This window comes from Lupinus angustifolius, chromosome LG01 (assembly GCF_001865875.1).
Source record: "Lupinus angustifolius cultivar Tanjil chromosome LG01, LupAngTanjil_v1.0, whole genome shotgun sequence".
Taxonomy (NCBI): domain Eukaryota; kingdom Viridiplantae; phylum Streptophyta; class Magnoliopsida; order Fabales; family Fabaceae; genus Lupinus; species Lupinus angustifolius.
This window is the reverse complement of record NC_032009.1, coordinates 4,452,633-4,475,454: the sequence shown is the minus strand read 5'-3', so window position 1 is coordinate 4,475,454 and position 22,822 is coordinate 4,452,633. Positions and strand designations below refer to the sequence as shown.

The 22,822-nt window shown below is 36.8% G+C and overlaps 1 protein-coding gene across 1 annotated transcript; it reads left to right on the top strand.

Annotated features, from left to right (window-relative positions):
* On the top strand, positions 6,781-8,970 carry LOC109341726 (protein PLANT CADMIUM RESISTANCE 7-like). The gene is made up of 4 exons (XM_019579967.1): positions 6,781-6,961; positions 7,207-7,278; positions 7,766-7,978; positions 8,672-8,970. The coding sequence occupies exons 1-4, from the start codon at positions 6,781-6,783 to the stop codon at positions 8,752-8,754; spliced, it is 549 nt and encodes a 182-aa protein (XP_019435512.1). The 3' UTR covers positions 8,755-8,970.

Sequence of the window (22,822 nt, the reverse complement as noted above, 5' to 3'; positions counted from 1 at the left end):
TACAACATCGTCAAGCTATTTCATCAAATGTAATGTGGTATTTGATGTGGTGTTTGTCATCATCAAAATGGGGGAGATTGAAAGAGCAAAGTGTCAAGGATTGCACTACCAATGTTTTGCCTATGTTTTGATGAAGACAAGAAATTAGTTAAAGCTTGAAGATGTCTCAACAATCAACAGGCCTAGAACTCATTGGTCATATCTAGACTAGGTTATATTAATAGAGTAATATTTCTAAGTAGTCTGGGATGTGTGCCTTAGTTAGTGAGTCTGGGTTAGGTAAACCTAGATGCAAGTCTCACAAGCCATTAATATTGACATATCATATTCATGAGGCATATCATCTAGTTTATTATATGTTCATGCATTAATCATACATGTTATATGTGCAAATTAGGCATAATATAATTGCTAAAACATGTATAGGAGTCAAGCATAACATATAAGTAGTTTACCATTTAATCACGTATTGTTATATGATGGTTAATCGATTAACGTGGTGACTTAATCGATTAACGTGTCTGTTTTATGTTATAACTGTTTTCTGTTTTAACTGAGTAACTGAAAATAATAGTTTGAAGAGTCAAATTTGTTTTGTATAAGTTCTGGCAAATTGCAGAAACGTGTAGCATTGCATATAATTGTTTAGGAACTATTAGAGAGCATAATTTTCGTGATTTACTACATTATAGGCAGAAGAGAGATGCATGTGTGGGAAAGAGATATTAACATGCTTAGTCCATATTGTCCATGATATATTGCATGTTATTTTCATGTGCTTAACCTCATTCATTCTTTCTTGCATGTTTGTGCATTCTTATTAGAGATCTTAAGAAAAATATTTTGTGTTATATGTTTTGTATTAACTCGCATACATTCATGGTGGCTTATGTTACTTGAGTGTGGTTTAATCTTCGAGTTTTCATTGTTGTAATTTGAGCATTTTAGTGCTTAGTAAAACTCTGTTTTTGTATATTGTTTTGTACTTTGGGTTCTATCTCTTGGTGTCTTACCACCATTGATATTGGGTGAATCTTCACCAAGACTTGGAGGTCTTGAATTTAGAGCGAGGATCTTGGCTGGAGCTAGATCGCGAGAAAGGTTTTCTCAGGCGATAGGGATAGTCAAACCAAGGTTAGAGGTTCTTGGAATTCAAGAAAGAAGCGTTTAGAGTCTTGTAATTGAATTGGTGTATATGACAATACAAAGTTTTCAATATAGTGAAGAGAAATATCCCAAGATCAGAAGGGGAGGCCTCGATGTAGTTTGAAAGTGGACCCGCAAACGAACCAGGATAAAAATCCATTTGTGCAAGATGTTCTCTTTCAATCTCTTTTATAATTCACACTGTTTTAATTCGTATTTAAATCTGATATTTTGCATACTGATACTTTGCTATATCATTGTTAATTGTGCATAAAAATATATGTTATATCTCTCCTTGTTTGTTGGTAAATAACTATGCAAGAAGCTGATTTGGTAATTTTGTTTCTGTTTCATGTTAATCATTAAGCCCACTAGTTAATCGATTACCTGAACCGCATTAAGAACTTCATAAAGAATCAAAACTTAACCAAAAGTAATAACTTGAATGTATGGAATTCAAAAGATGATATAAATAAAGAGAAGAAATAAAATTACACCATAATCTAAATCAATGTGTAGGAGCATAAGCCATCTATCCAATGATGAGATGCTTTTGGACCCAAATGAGATTATAAAATTAACTTTTGTATCACATTTTCCATATCCTTTCTCCTCATGAATTCTAAGAGAAATTTACAAGAATTTACCTAAGAAACTAGCTTGGAACTGTGGCCCCAAAATACAAGAATTAGAAAGAAGTATTTTTTAAAGAAGAAGTGAAGAATAGAAGTGTTATTGTCTTCTTTAAAGGGTGGAAGAGGGCCTTCATTTTTAGGCAACCATGTAACCGCCTAACCCTCTTCTTGTCCACGTTGGGCACACCAAACCCTTCAACATGGGTTTGGTCCTTGGCCAAGCAGCTTAGTCAGCTGCTTGGTGTTGACTCACCAAAGCTAGTTGTGAGCTACTTGACAAGGCTATTGTGGGGTACTCTGAAAAGTGCTCAGGGGCCTTGTCAAGTGAGGTCATGCATGATTTAATTTTTGCTTGGTGGCTAAGTCAATTTGACCACTGATAAGTGCCAAAAATACCTAATTTTCACACACTTCTCCTGGCACTTATCCTATGAAAATCATGCCAAACCAACTTAATTCAACACTTTTTAGATAAATTGTCATATTGTGGTTGTATATTTTTATCCGCCTCTTTTCCAAATCTTTGTGTGAAGTTTCTAAGAAAAATTGAAGAGAGGAAAAAAATCAAGAACTAGTCAAGCAAGGAGGTGTCCACATAAGCCACTTTTGATACAAATGGCAAGCTAAGTGCTTGACTACAAGCATGGATCAACAATGTGATGCTCCTATCTAAGTAGTCTGGTGTGAACACTTAGCACCGCCCAACTGACCTAGCTCCAACTTGGCTCAGTCAGACACAAGCCTCACACGGTCAGAAATAAGCATGACACAAGCCAACTTGCTGAAGCAGACAGCTCAGCGTGCCTCTTGGGACCGCCAAGCTAGAACCACACACCTGAAAAGAGTAGGACAAGCTGCTCAAGTAGGCAGCTCAACGTGGCCAACTAAGCAGTCAGTCGGGCTGGACCCAGAAAGGGTCAACTTGACTTAGCCACCAAGTAACTTTGACATCATGCATGCCCTCACTTGACAAGTCCCCTGAGCACTTTTCAGAGTAGCTCATAATAGCCTGGTCAAGTAGCTCACAACTAGCTTTGGTGAGTCAACACCAAGCAGCTGACTAAGCTGCTCGGTCATGGACCAAACCCATGCTGAAGGGTTTGGTGTGCCCAGCGTGGATTAGGAAGGGGGACAAGCAGTCACGATTGCATATAAATAGAGGTCCTCTCCCACTTTCCAAAGGCATTCATATTCAATCCACATTCCACACCTCAATACACATTTTTCTTCTTCACTTCTTTTCTCTAGAAATTCTGGTCACAATTCTAAGTTTGTTCGAGGTAAATTCTTGTAATTTTTACTTAGAATTCAAGAGGAGAAAAAGAGATGGCAAATGTGATACAAAAACATAATTTTGTAATCTCAATTGAGTCCAAAAGCATCTCATCTTTGGTTAGATGGCTTATGCTCCTATACATTGATTTGGATTATGGTGTAATTTTATTTCTTTTCCTCATTTGTATCATATTTTGATTTCAATACATTCAAGTTGTTATTTTTGGTTAAGTTTTGATTCTTTAAGAAGTTCTTAATGTGATTTTAGCTTGATCATCTAAAACTTGATTTAAAGATCCAAAAATGCTTCTTTTTAAAGTGTTCACAAGTGAACTAAAAAGTATAACCTACACCTTAGTTCACTTGCTATATCAAGCATCTATTTTAAGCAAATTATGTTCAAGGCTAAATATTGTTAATGGAGCTGGAAGTAGGGTGCGACAACCTACTCTGACGAGTGACACTTAACTTTTATTTAGTGTATTAATAAGGTTTGAAAATTATCTTATCATACTAGGACATTAGATGAAGGATTTAGAAATGATGTGGGAGATTAACCAAAAGTATAACACATAACTTATAATATTTTTCAAAATCATTTGAGTCTAGAAATAATTCCATGTTTCAAACAATTTTCTTCTAAAAAATTTGTGAATATTATTTTATGTTTCCTTGTTAATATTTTTATGCAACATAGCTTAAAAATCATCAAAAAAATTTTTAATCATTATTTTTGCTATAATATACATATATAATCTTCTTCTAATGCAATTCTCTTTGGTTCGACAAAACTTTATATTATACTAAAATTGAATCTTCAAAAGAGATGCAAATGTAACATAGTAAATTATTGACTTGTAAATTTTATTTGTTGAATAAAAGATTCCTACAAGCATAAGTTCAAACCAATTCATGGTTTGTGACTTTGTACATAGGAATAATATGTAAAAGAGTGCAATCAAATCAATGGATTGTTACTTGACAAATAAAGGGTGATGAATAATAATCTAACCACTAACATTTACTTTTCGCAAGTAACATTTACTTTCTGTCATTTACTTTTCGCCAATAGCATTTATTTTTTGTCATTTACATTTCTACATCTAACACTTATTTATTGCTTTATTCTTTATTCTTTATACCAACCCTTCGAAAGAAGTGGTATGGTTAACTTCTAACTTTATCCTTTTGTTCATTTTATTCTTTGATATCAACCTTTTATAAGAAATGGTATGATTAACTTAATAAAATGAGACCGACCTTTATGTATGGTTAAAAGAAACCCGAAAAGGGAGTAAATAAATAAAGTCACCTAATAAATAAGTTATTCATCACTCATCACTCTAAAATAAAATACAATTGCAACAATCAGGAAAACCCTTCAACAAAGTGACACATTTTGTTGTTGAGGGGGGAGTTCCTAGTGGTGGAAAGCCCTTTTCAACAACCACTTGTTGGGTCCAGTCCGACTAGTTGCTTAGTTGGCACCGTTGAGTTGCCTGCTTGAGTAGCTTGTCCTACGCTGGCAAGGTGTGTGGTTCCAGTTGGGTTGTCTAGCTGCACGTTGAGTTGTTTATTTCAGCAGGCTGGCTTGTGCCAAGCTTGAGTCTGACTGTGTAAATCTTGTACTTGATCGAGCCAAGTTGGTGTCAGGTCAGTTGAGCGGTCCTGTTTGTCCACGCCAGACTGCTTAGTGAGAAACTTCATGTTTTTGGTCCATGCTAATCGTCAAGCACTTAGCTTGCCATGTGTGCATCAAAAATGGCTTATGTGGACACCTCATTGCTTGACTATTTTTCTGATTTTTTCTTCTCTTTGATTTTTCCTAAAAAACTTCACACAAATATTTGGAAAAGAGGTGGACAAAATATACAATCAAACTATGGTAATTTATCTAAAAAATGTTGAATTAAGTTGGTTTTGCAGAAATTACGTAGGATAAGTGCCAAGAAAAGTGTATGAGAATTAGGTATTTTTGGCACTTATCACTACCCGAGATTCAATGCATCCCATTTATTATGTGTGAGGAATAAGGTAAGTCATTCAATGCGGGAGACGAAAATACACTAAGAAGAGCCACATGTCCTTCCCAAGCGAGCACAATATCCAAGGAGGTTCCCAGCCAGCCACACGTCCAATAAGAGGCATAATCATAATGACTAGGTGTGAGCTATGGAGTACCAACCATCGTAAACATCCAACAAGTACTCGGTGTCAACACACATATATCACGCCAAATATTAATGCTTAGTCATAACTTTGCCAAGCTCCTGGTCAGTAACACTTGAGTCTACTAGCATTCCTGGCTCCCGACCATACTAACCTATGTTCTACGGAAAGTGTAGGTCTACGCTGCGGCTATCACAACATACTACAAGCTATAAGTCAACTATGCACAGTGTATGACCTCAGCAAACTACCCGATACAAATAAATCAACCCTTGATATGCCAAGAATAGGTCAAGATACTGAAATGGTCGGCCATGCCAACAACATCCAAAAGAGAACCATTCATCCACCTCCACTATAAATAGGGACTCCTCCTCTCACACTAAGAGACTGGGACAAACTGAGAGGGAGTATACACACACGCAACACAACAAGATAAACTAGGGCATTGGTCATTCTCACTCTTTAACACTACTCTCTACTCTCTTAAGCGTTGTATTCTCTCATACTTTGAGTTGTTGACTCCCCCTCCATGGTCATATATTGACTTGATCGTCAGAGTACCTTTTCAAATACCTCACTCGGAAGGGTCTGACTCAACTCAAAGAACTCAGACTCACATCCAGCACAGAGGAGCACCCTAGGAAGCATCTCATTAGGCACTTCAACTTGGCGACCTCCAGTCCGAGACTGATCCATCCCAAATCGAAAACCCCGAGTGAAGCCCCAGCCCGACTCACTCTTCTGTAACCGGCAGGAAAACACTTAATAAAATATTTTCTGGAATTGTTTTGGGTAATGAAGCTTAACCAATTTAGACCTAACTACTAACTATTTAATATACCAAATACTAGTAAAATATGTAAATCAACATTTTTTAACATTAAATTAAAATTATTGTTTGTAAATAATGGTTTTGTTAATCACTGGTTTTTATTAGCAAAATCGTTTTAACAATAAGGTGGTAGTGTCATTCTAAGAAAAATTAATTGATCAATTTGCTGAGGCTGAAGGTGCTTGACATTAAAAAATAAGCTAAAATTATGGAGTCAAATATGTGGAATAGAAAAAATGAAAGGTACTAAAAGTATGAGACAGAAGAAAAATGCTCAAGTTATACAACCCTACAAGTTACGTGTTGGATTAATCAATTTGGGTGATATCATATGCAAAACAACTAGCTAAGGACAAGCCTCGGTCACACTTGACCTTGTCTTCATCTTCCAGAATCATGACTAACAACAGTGGAATATTTGTCCCAATAAATCACATCTTTTAAAAATATTACCCAATGTAGGAGACTTTCATATAATGAGGTTTGGAGAAAATAAGAAAATAAATATACTCTTACAAATAAAGAGGTTATTTATATAATTTGAACATATATCTCTAAATCACAAAACAAGATCTGTGTGTCGGATATGCTCATCCTCCAATCCCATTCTCTAATTCTATTAAATATTTAGAAACCACACAAACCTCAAATACAACATCCAAATTCCAAACTAACCAACATATCTATAACAATTTCTACAACCTCAACACAAACTTGAATATGCATCCATCATCAAAACCATATGCTAATGAACAATACTCTGAAGCACAGCCACCACCATATGGTAATAGACCTATAGCCACTGGTTTCACGCCTGCCGCTGGTGCCCAATATGCAGCACCTCAAGCATTACTCCCTTGGTCAACTGGCCTATTTGACTGCTGCGCTGACGGCAGAAACTGTGTGCCATTCTCAACCTTCATCACCTCCTATAATTGATGTTTCATTTATTTTCTCTCTTCATTTTTAATTGACAAAGTAAAATTTAAAGTTTTTTACACTATTAACACACAACCACTCAATGATTAAAGTCTAATTATAATTGTTGGAAAAACAAACTGAATTCCTTTACTTTTCAAAACCTGTTTGTTTAAAGTTTATAATCTTTGGGTTTGGTGACACTCAAAACACCTCTTATTGTTGCAGGTTGTTTAACTTGTTGCTGTCCCTGTGTCACCTTCGGCCAAATAGCAGAGATTATTGACGAGGGAACGATGTGTAAGTCAACACTCACGATTAATGTTAAATTCACCTCATAAGTTCTAATGGAATATCATGAATATAACTATTTCAATCATATTTTGTAAAAAATTTATTCTAGAGTGACAAAATTATTAGAGCACCCTGTTCTCCAAAATCATTGATTTAAAATCCACAGAATTATGAAAATTACTAAGTCAATCATCCTAGTTAGAATATTTTGTACATGATGTAATATCGAAGAAGGGAGGGCCACTATATCTATATACCTAGTGATATTTAAGGAGGATAAATATATTCAACCTTATCTCACAAGCAAAGTGATCGTTTTCTTGAGATTTAAATTCTTGACCTATATATAGGTTGTTCCACCAAGGCTCAACCTCAAGCAATAATATAATATTGTATCTTATAAAATTTCTATCATAAGAAACTGTTGTTAATTATGATCAATATTATTATTGAGTCTATTATTATTATGTCTTAATTAAATTGAGATTTGCAGCTGGAACTGCTAGTGCTGTTATATATGCAGTTATTAACGCTACCACTGGTCATGCATGCTTGTATGCTTGCTTGTATCGCCAAAAAATGAGGAATAAGTACAGGTTGGAGGAGTCCCCTTGTGATGATTGGTGTGTTCACTGCTTCTGTGAGTCTTGTGCTTTGTGTCAAGAGTATCGTGAGCTTCAAAACCGTGGATATGACATGGTCATGGGTATACAACACTTTTTCCTTTATCTCTCTACGTTCAAGAATTTCTTCATCTACATTATTTTATTATCTTAAAACCATAGTTCTATGTTATCTGGAATTGATTCTGATTTACAATTCATTAGTTTAATATTATTATTATTATTATAGGATATCATTTATGATAAACCCGATGGTATGCAATATATGAGCTAGAAGAGGGAACTATGCTTAAAACTCTACTTTTCATATGCCATGTTTTCTTTTACTTTGTTCTCTTTACCTTTAGGATTCATTTACAAGTTGAGTTTTGAAGGGGAAAAAAGGAAAAAAAAAATTTCAAAGTTATCTCACAAATGTATTTCATGACTATAAAAAAGTCTTTCATTTCTCTTTCTTCTCATCTAAAACAAAACTCTCAAATGGACCAGATGTTGCAGCTAAAAGAGTTCTAATTCTTATCATGTGAAGTGTCAACTACTTGGATAAGTGAAAATTACTTTAACTCAAGAATGCCATGAATATGAGAAAGACTAAATTTCAGCCTTTTCATTTTCAATACTAGGTTTAATTTAAGTACAAATATATATTTTGTTGAGAATCTTTACATAATGTATTATCTTTCTAGCACATCAAAAGTGTTTACCAAATTGAACTTTGGTTATTATTATTTTGAAGTGGGTTAGATTTTAACGGAACGAACCTTGATATTTGTCAGGGTGGCAAGGAAACCTGCAACGAAATCAAGGAGTTGCAATGACTTTAACACCTCCAACAATCGAACCTGTCATGAAAAGATGATGGGAGGAATTATATACTACAGTAAAATATAATATTAGTTACAGTTATCATGTTGTATTTATGAACTTCTCCATAAAAAAATGTTACCTCAAGTTCTATATGCATAGTTATATATAGAAGCAAATAAATATGGTTTTCAATCCACAAAAGATCCACTCCCAATTGTTTTGATGGAGAAATTCACATCAAATGATTAAATAACATTATAAGATGACATGACAAGTATGTTACATAATAGACTCATATCCCAATAAGATAATGATTTAATCCTAGATTTATATCTAGATTAATGTATATAAAACATATCATTGAGACAGGTGAGAGCATCACAAACCAATAATTTTATAATGTTCAATTTTAGAACTCTTGTATCTCAATCTAGGGACAACAAGTAGGACAAAGGATCTTATCTCCTTAAGGAATGAGTCTATTTATTTATATAACACCAGTTGCCTAAACAATAGACCTTATGCATAAGACTTCCACTAAGTGAGCTTTGAGAAGAGTAGATATACACAGCCTTACCCCCATAAACAGAGAGAACTTTCCAAATAATACCCTCATGATCTCATGATCACTAAACGACAACATTACCATTGTACCAAGTTCACCCTCCAATTTTGCATAAACATACAATACAAATTAATCTTTATCTACCTAACTTTTGCATAATGTAATCAACCTTAAATACAAGAGACTATGAAAGATATAAAAAACACAAAATAAGAATTATATTCTTTGCACTCTCTCACTCATTTAAAGATAGTAATGGATATTCAGACTCGTGAGTAATACCCACAATGCATCCGTTTTTGCGATTTTAGACCATATATAATTGGGTCTAGAGATTTTAAGACTCGATCCTAAACTAGGAGGATTAGGTAATAAGACGCCTGGACCCACAAATCCTAAATCCCTAAATATATATAGGAAGTATATATTACAAATACAATAGTAGATGATATTGTTGATCTTTTTAGAAATTTTGTTAAGATTCTGTGAACTTTGTGATACTCTTGATTGTTCGATTTTTAAATTGAACATTTATACTATGTAGGAATCAATTGTCCAACACATGATGTTCATGAAGGGATCTTATTGATATTCCTCACTTTTGTCAAACATCCCTTTGAATTATCTTTGTTTCAATAGAATGATTTGTGTGTAATTGACACATTATAGTTATGTAAATGTGTTTGAATTATATATTTTAATTTTTATTAGTATTCTTTCATCTTTTGATTGCCAAAAATATCAGCTAAAATTATAAGAAATATGTGCATATAAGTTGTTTGTAATTATTTTTTAATATTGTATGAATTCATCTATACTTGTTGGGTACCTAAATACCTATGGGTAGTAGACCCAATAAGTATCCACACATGTTGAGGGTAAAGACAAGTCCAATTGCGAGTAAAAACGACTAAGTTGAGTAGTGTACTAACCAAATTTAATTTCATCCCTACTCTCATCTAAGTATCCTTCTTTCACATGCAATGCACATGAAAAAATATAGGTACTTTAACAGTTTTACCACGTCTTTTACACGAGAATGTGGTGTTGCATTTTTAAAAAAATACATGACATGAGTAATTAAATTATTGCAGAGGAGTGACAAAATTAGATAAAGCAAAAGGGTTGTTCATCCCTTATCAAGATGGCATAAACTTTCTATATTTGAGCGACCAATATATATATAGGGAATATATCTTGTGAGAAACCAATATTATATGAGAATAAGAAGGTGATTCCTAGTTGGAATAAAATTAAAGCCTCACCTTTAAAAACTCATTGTGCCTTCCACTTTTCTTTTATTAATTTTATTCATTATTTATTTTTCTACATCACCATGTTTCTACTGTTTCTCTTCATCCATGGCAGTTTTAGAACTTTTTCCAAGCCACTCATCAAAACTCCCTAATATGTAACCCTCTATAATTATTTTACCACCACGTCTTCAAGTTCACCACCACTACACCACCACCATATCTACCTCTATCACCACTAACGGAATCCACATAATCTTCTTCGATGATGGAATCCATATATTCTTCTTCTCCCGCGGCCTCCAAACAGATGAAGAGGGCAAAGGATGATTAGACAAATATATGGAGGTAAGAGGAATATTAGGACCCATCAACCTTTCCAACATCTCCTCTAATTTTCGTTGGATTTCTTTGTCATATACAACCGTTTCTACAACAACCTTAACAATTTCCCCACTCCACTACAACCTCAACAAAAATGGATAGACTAACTCACCAAAGCAAAGCTTATTACTGATGTGTTCCGTACACGAATTAAGCTGAAATATGGTAGTGATGGATTTGTTGCAACAAAGGTCGTGAATAACAGTATTAATGGTGAAGAAAAAGATAATGAATAAAAAGTGGAAGGCACAACCAGTTTTTAAAAGTGATAATATAATTTAAGCCTTTATGATAAAATATTGATGCACACTTTCTAGAAGCTTCCACACTTGTGTAAAAACAAGTACTGATGATTGTATTATAATATCTAGAATTATGCTAAGCTTCTAGTATATTCTATTATAGACATTTAGTATTATAAATAAAGAAGTATCTAGAAATCTTGATAAAAATGTATACTATATACTTATGGAACCATATAGAAATTCATAGTGTTGTAGAAAGCCTATAAATAGGCACTCACCCTTCATTTGTGAGGCATCAAAAATAAGAAGCAAATCATTCTAAGTTGTGTCGCTCCAAAGCTTCTCCACTTCTATTTTCACTACTATAATTTTCATTTCTAAAATACTATGAGTGTCATCATAGCTACGTTTGGTCATACACTGGGCGTAGAATATTACTCTATCCATACTAAACCATCTTTATACACTTTGAGCTATGACTAGCACTATTCAATTATCATCAATTCCTATCCCAATTTTCACCGGAGAAAACTATGATTTCTGGAGCACAAAAATGACTACTTTCTTCCGTCAAGATTTGTGGGATATTGTAGAAGAAGGATTCACTACTCCAGAGAATACTTCAACTCTTACCGTGGCTCAGAAAAAGGAGTTGAAAGAGAATGTGCAAAAGGATGCAAAAGCGTTATTTATTCTACAACAAGCCTTGGCGGAGACTATCTTTCCAAGAATAATGGGAGCTACAAGTGCCAAAGAAGCATGGGATACACTAAAGGAGGAGTTTCATGGCAGTGATAAGGTACGCACCATTAAACTTCAAACTCTTAGGCGTGAGTTTGAATTACTTAAGATGAAAGAGTATGAGACCATAAAAGACTATTATTCTAAAATAAAAGAAATAGTCAATCAAATGAAAACCTATGGGGAAAATATTCTTGACAAAATAAATGTTGAGAAAATTCTGATTTCAATTCCCTAAAAATATGACTTAATAGTTACTACGATTGAGGAAACCAAAGATTTATCTACTCTATCAGTAACAGAACTAATGGGCTATCTAGAAGCTTATGAGCAAAGATTGAGTAGGAATGATGAAGGTTCATTAGAAAATGCCTTTCAATCAAAGCTCAGACTAAGGTTTCAGAATAAAGAATATCAAAAAAGAAATAATATTGGTGCGAAACATTTTATAAACAAAGAGATTTATAAAGACTTCTCTAGAAACAATCAAGCAAAATAGCTTCCATGTGGCATATGCAAGAAGTCGGACCATTCAGAAAATATTGTCGATATCGAGGAAAGATACAATGCCAATATTGCAAAAGATTTAGGCGATCAGAGCAAAATTGTCACAACAAAAATAATCATTAGGCCAATTTCACTAAAGAATGTCAACATGACCAACAACTATTCTATGTCAACCAAGTCTCTAGTCGTGATAAAGAAGAAAACTGGTACTTGGATAGTGGTTGTAGTTACCACATGGCTAAGGACGGGAGCATTTTCAAAGACATTGATGAGTCTGTCAAAGTGCAAGTTCGATTGGGTAATAGAGGCACCATGGTTGAGTCTAAAGGCAAAGGCACTGTCATGGTGGAGACACAATCAGGTACGCGACTTATCAAAGATGTCTTACTAGTTCCTAACCTTAAAGAAAATCTCTTGAGTATTGGCCAAATGATGGAAAAAGGTTACTCTCTCCACTTTGAGGGAGATACATGCAATATATATGACAATAATAGAAAGTTTGAAATAGCCCAAGTTAAAATGGAGAAAAGAAATAGAAGTTTTCCAATAACTTGGAAATATGCTACTAACATCGCTATGAAGGTTCAAGTTGATGAATCATGGCTATGACATCGAAGATTTGGTCATCTTAATAATCAAACCTTAAAGCTATTATATCATAAAAAGAATGATGAAGGATCTTCCATGCATCCAAGAGAATAAAGGAGATTGTGAAGGATGTCTACTTGGGAAGCAACATAGACTACCTTTTTCAAGTGGGAAAGCTTGGAGAGAAAAACGCTTGTTGGAGCTCATCCATACTGACATATATGGACCAACGAGGACTCCATCACTCACTAATAACAAGTACTTCATCCTCTTCATTGATGACTGTAATAACAGGTATTTCATCCTCTTCATTGATGACTTTTCTAGAATGACATGGGTCTATTTTATAAAAGAAAAATCAGAAGTCTTTGGAATATTCAAGAAGTTCAAGGCCTTTGTCGAGAAGCAAAGCGGGAAACATATAAAAGTACTCAGAAGCGATCGTGGCAAAGAGTACAACTCTCACGAATTTGATAAATTTTGTGAGGATGAAGGCATAGAGCGTCAACTCACAGTTGCTTACACTCCACAACAAAATGGGGTGTTTGAAAGGAAAAACTGCACGATCATGGAGATGGCTAGATCGATGCTCAAGGAGAAAGTTTTGCCAAACACCTTTTGGGCTGAAGCAGTTTACACAGTTGTCTAAGGTAAAACTCCTATACCAACAAAGACAATCGAAGGTAAAACTCCTATAGAAGCTTGGAGCGGTAGAAAGCCATCAGCTAAACATCTAAGAGTCTTTGGATCTATCTGTTATATACATGTCCCAAAAGAAAAGAGACACAAACTAGAAGACAAGACGATAAGAGGCATCTTCTTGGGATATAGCACACAGTCAAAAGGCTATCGCATATACAATCTAGAAACGAAGAAACTTATCATCAGTCGAGATGTTGAAGTTGATGAAACCGCCGCTTGGAACTGTAATGAAGGCAAGATTGAGAGACACAACATCTCCATACCAACACAACAACCACAAGTAACTGGGGAAGTAGAAGAAGCAACAGAAGATCCAGGTATGCCAACTACACTCCCACATGAACAATCTTCACCAGAATCTTCTCCGAGACGAGTAAGATCTTTGGTAGATATATATGAGACATGCAACTTGGCCATAGTTAAACCTGGAAGCTTGGAAGAAGCATTAAGGCAAGAAGTATGGGTCAAGACAATGGAAGAAGAGATAAAGATGATTGAGAAAAACAACACGTGGGAGCTAGTAGATTGTCCAAAAGATAAAGATATCATTGGAGTAAAATGGGTCTATAAAACAAAGCTCAATCTTGATGGCACTATACAGAAGCACAAGGCGAGATTAGTAGCCAAAGGCTACTCTCAACAACCAGAAATCGACTATAATGAGACATTTGCTCCAGTTGCTCATCTAGATACTATAAGAGCTCTAATAGCTCTTGCAGCAGAAAGAAGATGGAGTACTTCAAGAAGATATCTATGTGGAGCAGCCAGAAGGGTTCATGAGCAAGGGCAACGAAAATAAAGTGCTACGATTGAAGAAGGCTCTATATGGCATGAAGCAAGCTCCTCGAGCATGGCATAGTAGAATTGACCAGTACTTCGTCGATAAAGGATTTAGGAGGAGTAAGAGTGAGCCTACACTATACATTAAGTCTCAAGGTCAATATGATACTTTAATAGTTTCTTTGTACGTAGATGATCTTATATATACTGAAAACAATATAAAGATGATAATAGAGTTTAAAGAAGACATGGTGAAGACATTTGAGATGACAGACCTAAGCTTAATGCACTACTTCCTTGGCATTGAGGTAAATCAAAGAAAATAAGGTATATTCATCTCATAGAAGAAATGCATAGAAGAACTACTAAATAAGTTCAAGATGTGTGAATGCAAACCAGTTGCTACTCCGCTCGTGACTAATGAGAAGCTACAAAAAAGACGATGGATCTCCATAGGCAGATGCATCTCTCTACAGGAGTTTAATCGGGAGTCTTCTATATCTCACTGCCACTCAACTAGATATCATGTATGCTACAAGTTTTCTATCAAGATTCATGCAAAGCCCAAGTCAAATCCACTATGGAGTTGGAAAAAGAATTCTTAGATACTTACAAGGAACAAAAGAATTCGGTATATGGTATAAGACCAACACCAACTCAACATTGCACGTCTACACTGATAGTGATTGGGCAGGTTCGGTGGATGATATGAAGAGCACATCAGGCTATGCCTTCTCACTTGGATCAGGAGGATTATCTTGGGCGTCAAAGAAGCAAGCAACCATTGCATAATCAACAGCAGAAGCTGAGTACGTAGCAGCTGCAGAGACGACTAACCAAGTTATATGGCTTAGACGAATACTCATTGATATGGGAGATCAAGATACAGAGCCTATGACAATCCATTGTGACAACAAATCAGCGATAGCGATAGCAAAGAATCCAGTCCATCACAACAGGACAAAACATATCGCAATTAAATATCATGTTGTCAGATAAGCAAGTGAGAATAAAGAAATAAAGCTCGAGTATTGCAAGACCGAAGATCAAATTGCTGACATATTCACTAAGACATTACCAAGGCCAAAGTTCGAGCAACTACGATTGATGCTAGGAGTTACAAAATTGTGCCTCAAGGAGGAGTGATAAAATATTGATGCACACTTTCTAGAAGCTTCCACCCTTATGTAGAAACAAGTAGTGATGATTGTATCATAATATCTGGAATTATCATAGGCATGTTAGTAGGTTGTTGATGGCCTTCTAGGCTGTGTGACACGTGGTTGCTCGTCATTGTTCTTGGTTATCATATCATTTTGTAGCATAGAGTAATTGACGTGGCTCGTCAGATCATTTCTTGTCGGCTTTCGTCTTGGTTCTTGGGTCGCGGTTGGATTGTACTTGAGTGTTTTTTGAACGGGTAGGATGCATTTCGAACTGGGCCATTTTTCCAAATGTTCTCAAGCTCCTCCACGTGGGTCCCCTTGTCCATCGTTGGATGAATCTTAGACTCTCCCTATAAATACGGAGGGTCCTTCCTTCAGTCATTATACGTTTGCTTATTTCTTCGTTTGAAAACTCTTGCTACATAACTTGCTATCGAGCCGACCAATTATTCATCTCAATCTTCCTCAATGTACTTACTAGGTAATTTCTCTTTCTTTTTCTTACTCTTACTCATGATAATGTCTTCCTCTGCCGAGCATGAGCATAGCTCAAGTAGCATGGAAGTTTTGTCCAAGCCTCCACCTATCTTCACTATCCCTTCCCGACAATGCCGACGCGTGAGGTCGACCTTTGAGAGGAGGTCGATGATCTCCTTATCCAAATCTCGGTGGCCGGTCAGAGAGAGCCAATGACAAGATGGGGGAAATGCTGATTGACCAAGCAACCACACTCGGGACGCACTTGCCGGTTGTGAGTAATGACTCTAGTTCAGGATCTGATGTTTCATTTGGTCACGGGTTCTTCATGGCGAGAACACACACAACAAAAGCTGATTTATTGGTCATTCCCCCTGGCTTGGACAGGCCGTAAAGTCAGCATTGGTGGGTGGACCAAGAGATATTAGGACTGAGTAGTTATTTCTTGGTCGAGGATCAGCCTAAAGTGAACATATTGGAGAGTTCGGCGAACATTGTTGTCCTGAAGTCTCCTCAGGCCGATGAGAGGGTCTGCCAAGATCTCTAGGTTAAGGTTGGGACTGATTATGCCTTCTAATTATACGACATCTATTCAGTAAAGCTCGGATTACTTATTCCTCTTGACGACTAGAGTGTGGCCATTCTGGATCATCTTCAGGTCGCTCCTTCCTAGTTCCATCGAAATGCTTGAGGCTTTATCCGAACATTTGCCATCTAGTGTAGGGTCAACGAATATCCTTGCTCAGTTAATCTTTTTTCCGGATATTCCGGGTTACCCACAACAACTCGGATGAAGAGATACCGGGTCGCCACAGGTGGGTGTGCCTTAAGTCAAGGAACAAGCAAGCCTTGTTCACCCCTTTTGACCTGTCACTGAAGAACTAGAAGACAGATTTTTACTGGGTGGAGATTGTAGGGGTGACCAGTCACCCATGGGCCTATAGATCGGATGGAAGGATGAGGTTCCCCTTTGCTTGGAACAGGGAGTTCCACCCGTGAAGAGGTTTTTGACCAGTAATGGAAGTTTGACTGGTCGGGAAATGGAGACAGCCAAATGGATATTACATTGGCTGACAGAAGGTGCGACTATGCCTTGCTCGTCCCTACAGAAGAGGGACGCAGTCTTGGATCAGTGCATAGGTAGGTTAGATGAGTTGTCTACGTATGCTTGGGTGTTATCTGCCATATACTAATCTCGTTGTTTTGTTTTTTAGCCGAGATGAGCAATAATCTCGATAGGACCTGCCTGCTGGCCAAGACACTCGGGAGGGGACAAGATGGGGCATCATCTAGCAAGCGTGCTCAAACCTCCTCTCCTTCAAGGGCTCCTTCAACTTCTAGTGAAGGATCAAATTCCCCTTCTACCTAGCAGACGACAAGTGAAGGTGTTGGGCCCGTTCCCATTCTCCCACCAACCCAATCAATGGTCGACCTGATATGGAGATTTGCGTCTGACCCTCCTCCAAAGCAGGAAGACCCTATTGATACCGACCTGCAGATAGTTAGGCCTGGTGGGTAGAAGTCCACTACGAAGGGAAGAGAGTCGGCTACCCGAGCTAGCCGGATTCTTCTGACCTTCTGGGCTCTTGTGGTATTGGAGCATAACCTCTTAAGTCCTTCCATAAGAGAGGTTATGGACGGGATCTCTCTGCCCAGCTTGCTAAAGTAGATGTAATTTTTTTCTTTCCTCTCAGATGTAATGGAAAAATACTTCGAAGAGGAGGGGCTCCTCCTTAGCCGAGTAGAGAGCAACCTTATGACCACTCTTCAAGAGTAGCATTCTATTGATTTATAGAATTTAAAAGAGGCTCATGTTGCGGAGCTGAAGAAGGCAGAAGCTCAGGCCCTGGCAGCTAGTGAGCATTTGTCATTGATGTCTCACCGACAAGAATGTGCCCATTGGGAGACCATGGAGAACCATGAAAAGATGACTGAGATAGCCACTCGGTTTGAGGAGGCGGAACTGGAGATTAGTGTCTAAGGGCAAAGTTGGAGCAATCGGAAGAGAGGGGGCAGGCTGCCCAAGCGAAACCCGACCACGTAGCTGGGGAGCTGACTGTATCGCAGACTCGGGCAGGGATGCTCGAAGGGGAAAATGTTGTCCTTTCCCAATAGAAGGCTGATCAGACTGTTGAACTGGAAGAGATGGCCGACTTGGCGAATGAAGCTACTCAACTGTCTTGTGACAATGTTGTGAACCAAGTCCGCCTGGTACACCCTAATGAGGATTTCTCCTGGATGAACATCCAAGCCCTCTTCAATGATAGGGAATTAGTGTTAGAGGAACCAGGCGACACTATTAAGCTATCGGTTCCAGGTAGGAGGGGGTAGTATAAGACAGGTTTATTTTATGCAAGGTTTTGTAATCGATTGTTATTTTAATGAAGTGTTTTTATTCAATTGTCCATCTTTTTTCTTTATGCTATTTGTTAAGTCAGAGTCGGTAGTAACTGAACCTAAATATGGATGAGGTAACCTTAGCTAGGAATAGCCCACATGATCCAAACATAAACAACATAAACTTGATCGGAGATAGCAGCAACAACTGACTCGAATCTTTCCTTGAATTTTAAACAAGATAGCCTTGATCGGCATTAGTGATAGCTTGAACACTTTAACTTGGACCTGAATCAGTTGAACTATTTGGATGGAAGTAACTTAAATAACTAAGAACACCGTGACTGACATTAACCTTCTAACCATAATTTGAAAAAGAGCACAATATTGGCCAGAGCTGGTCTTATGTGACTTGCCACTTTAACACTAATTTAAACTAGAATCTACATAAGATAAGCACGACCAGAAGGAACTTGGCATGACTTGAATTTTGAAGCATAATGACAGGAACAACTGGAATGATGGGTCTTGCTCAGGTGAACCATAGAGACATTTGAAGTTGCAAACTTGCCCAATGTTTACTTGGTTGATAGTAGGCTCAGAATCTGAATAGAAACTGCAATTGGATTACCCATGCTTGGACTTAGTTATTTGGTCACTTTAAACCTGAGCCGAGGCAGGTTGAATATCTTGAACATGAAACCGACCGAGGGGGATTTGGGTCATGCCTTGTGTGATCGGATTAGATTGCCGTCAAAGAGGGACATGGACCACACCTTTGAGGGGTCTTGATGTTAGACCATCAGTCAAGGGGGACAAGGTTTGCGACTTGGGTGATTTATTAGACCACCGTCAAAGGGGACATGGACCACGCCATTGAGGGGTATTGATATTGGACCACCGGTCAAGAAAGACAAGGTTCGCGCCTTGGGTGATTTATTAGACCGCTGTCAAAGGGAGACATTGTCCATACCTTAAGGGTTGTTGATATTGGACCATCAGTCAAGGGGGACAAGATCTGCGCCTTGAGTGATTTATTAAATCACCGTCAAAGGGGGACATGGTCTGCACCTTGAGGGGTATTGTTATTGGACCACCGATCAAGGGAGACAAGGTTCGTGCCTTAGGTGATTTATTAAACCACTCTCAAAGGGGGACATGGTCCACACTTTGAGGAGTATTAATATTGGGTCGGATTCATATGATAAAGACATGAAATGAATAATACCTCGTTATCATATACGTATTTGTGTTACAAAGGGTTATTCGACCATGAAAGAGATCGACATTACATTTTTAAGCATAAAAAACTCGAAGGTTTTCAGCATTCCATGTCCAGGGAATCTCTTCCCCAGCCAGGTCTTCCAACTTATAGGCACCCTTACTGGTCTTGTTTACCGCCCGGTAAGGCCCTTCCCAGCTATGCGCCAGTTTCTCCTTGACCCAACCAATGTCCGCTCTACGGAGGACTATAGCCCCAACTTCGAAGTTTCTAGGGACCACCAATGATTTATATTTGTCTGTTTTCCTCCTCTTGACGACCACTTCCCTGATTCGGGCTTAGTGATTCTTTTCCTCAATCCAATCTAGGTTGTGCCTCATTAAGGTTGGATTGGCCTCTTTGTTAAAGTGCAACTTTCTCCATGTGGATTCTCTTATTTCCACCGGGATCATGGCCTCAGTGTCATATTTAAGGTTAAAAGGTGACTTACCAGTTGTGGTATATGGATTTGTTCGATAAGCCCATAGCACATGATGAAGTTGGTCGGGCCAATTTCCCTTGGTTGCATCAAGCCTTTTCTTGATTCCTCTCGAAATGACCTTGTTGGCTGCCTTAGCCTGCCTGTTTGTCTAAGGGTGCTCGACAGACGTGAAGTGTCATTTGATGTGCAGACTAGACAATAGTTCTTGAAATTTTCGGTTAGAAAATTAGGTAGCATTATCCATTACTATGGTAGCCGGAATGCCGAAACAGGTAATGATATTCCTCCAAGTGAGCTTTTGGATGTTGGTATATATGATGGTTTACTAGGCTTGAGCTTCTATCCACAACGACTATCAAGAACTTTAACTAGTCGACCGCTTGAGGAAAAGACTCTAGAATATCCATGCCCCACCTACAGAATGACCAGGGGACTAAGGTGTTAGTTAGCTCTTCTAGCGGGGCCTTATGGAAGTCGGAGAACAATTGACACCACATGCATTTCTTGGTTAGATCAAATGCATCTTTCTCCATGATTGGCCAGAAATACCCGGATTGTAAGACCTTCTTTGCTAGGGAAGCTGCACCGCGGTAGTGTCCACAGCTTCCCTCATGGACTTCTCTATGGACATATTGTGCCCTATCAGTGTTGAGGCACTTGAGGAGAGGAGTAGAAAAACCTAGGTGATATAAAAATTTAAAATTTTAATCGACATGACATATTATCATTGGTCCGAGACAATATATCAAACATAGTCTCCGTTAAGAGATTGTTGTTCCCTCGGCAGAGTTGATCTTGTCTTCATGTTGAAGACCTGTTCCTGGCAGCTAACACTTACATTCCATTCTCTTTCTATAAAATATTAAGATTTGCATATTACTCTTGTTATTCAAAAGAGTGTACATATGATATCTATTCTTTCTAGTTCATTCTTATTTAAGTTTCATTTGGCGTCCCTTTAAAATTTGGACCTTATTATTTAGAAGAATATTGGAATTTGTTGACCTTTCTTAGAGACCATATACACTTTCACCGTTAACATTCTTTTAATTGCTACTTATTTAGGTATATTCATTATACATCCAAAATGATTAACATTTCGATACAAAATATAAAATTTATTATTAACAGTAACGATATATTTAATTTTTAGATAGATGATATAGATATAATGTAAAATGTAATATAAAATATTAATAGGAGTAAAATAAAGTAAGACAAAATAAAGTTCGTCTCACTAATAGTTCTCTTTATGATAGAAGAGATGCATGGCAACAGATGGAATTATTAGCGTGACCTCTATACACTACAAAAAAATATCTTGTTAGCCACGGTTATAACCGTGGCTATTTTACCAAAAAACCGTGGCAAAATACACCAGCCACGGTTTCCTCGACCCTAGCAATAAGTGGCGTTGCAAAAATTTAGCCACAGTCAATGTATGATATAGCTACATCTATGAGAAGTGTGGTAACATTTCCTTAACCACGGTTCAACCGTGGCTAATGTGAACCACACCCGTGGCTAGTTTATACCATTACTTTAACCACAGTTTAACCGTGGCTAATTATTTATTAAGTTATTTTCACATATATTCCTCTCCTAATCCTCTCTAACAATCATTATATTATATAAGCATTAATACTATGAAATTGGACCCAATATCTCAAATTATCATCACCTTCATCTTAAAATAATTCCAAATACATAAGCATGAATAAGTTCACATAATATGTATCATTCAAACCAATTGTTGAAACATTCCAAATTTGGTTAAAAAATGCATTAATATTTCTATAGTAAAAATTTCACGCATAATCACATGGAACTTCTAGTCTTGCCCACTTGATCACTTCAGCATCACCTTGAAGGAGTTTTGAGATATGTGGTCCCATGGAAAATATACGAGATTAACAATACAATAATGAATGAATGATTTATAAAATGAAAGATTGTCTGAGCTATAAATTTAGTATGCAGATGCATCATTTATACAGTTAATTAGTAATTGAAAACCATTAGATTAAGATTATACAAGAACCATATATATTTGTATCAATATTAGCTAAGATTGTTTTTTCACTATCCTACACCATATTGCAACCATTTCTACTTTTTAGATCCATCCTCCACAATGGAGATGAAACAATGCTATCAATATTTTCATGGGTAAAATGACAAGTTCATTATGGTCCATGACTACACCAAAACATAAATGGTACAAAAAAGAAAATGTAAATTCAAGGATGCACAACTCTACTGAAACAAAATGTTCTAAATTGGATTACATCATGTTCAAAATTTTGAAGGATGCACAACTGATAATATAAATTTAAGACAATATGTTCATTGTAAGATGATTAATATCTTGAATATGGTTACATTATAAAAAATAGAGAGATGCATCTTATGAGGATTGAGGTAGCTTCTCTTCTAAAAGCTCAATACAATTATATACTTAAACTTGAGAGGATTCTATACAAGAAGATATATATACATATATAAATCTTCTGTATACTTATCAGATCACATTGTTTTCATGTGATTCTACATAAAGATAACCCAAGGCAACATCACTTAGATTAAATAGGTTACCTTATGATGCACATAACAAAAACATACATATGTATATCATTAATGTTATGATAAACCAATCAAAAGGCTTATGCATG

Bases quoted from the DNA above. Each gene is read 5' to 3' on its own strand.
- LOC109341726 (XM_019579967.1), top strand. From the start codon at position 6,781: ATGCATCCATCATCAAAACCATATGCTAATGAACAATACTCTGAAGCA. The intron at 6,962-7,206 runs GTGTGCCATTCT...TTATTGTTGCAG, and splicing joins CTGCGCTGACGGCAGAAACT to GTTGTTTAACTTGTTGCTGT. The intron at 7,979-8,671 runs GTATACAACACT...GATATTTGTCAG, and splicing joins TGGATATGACATGGTCATGG to GGTGGCAAGGAAACCTGCAA.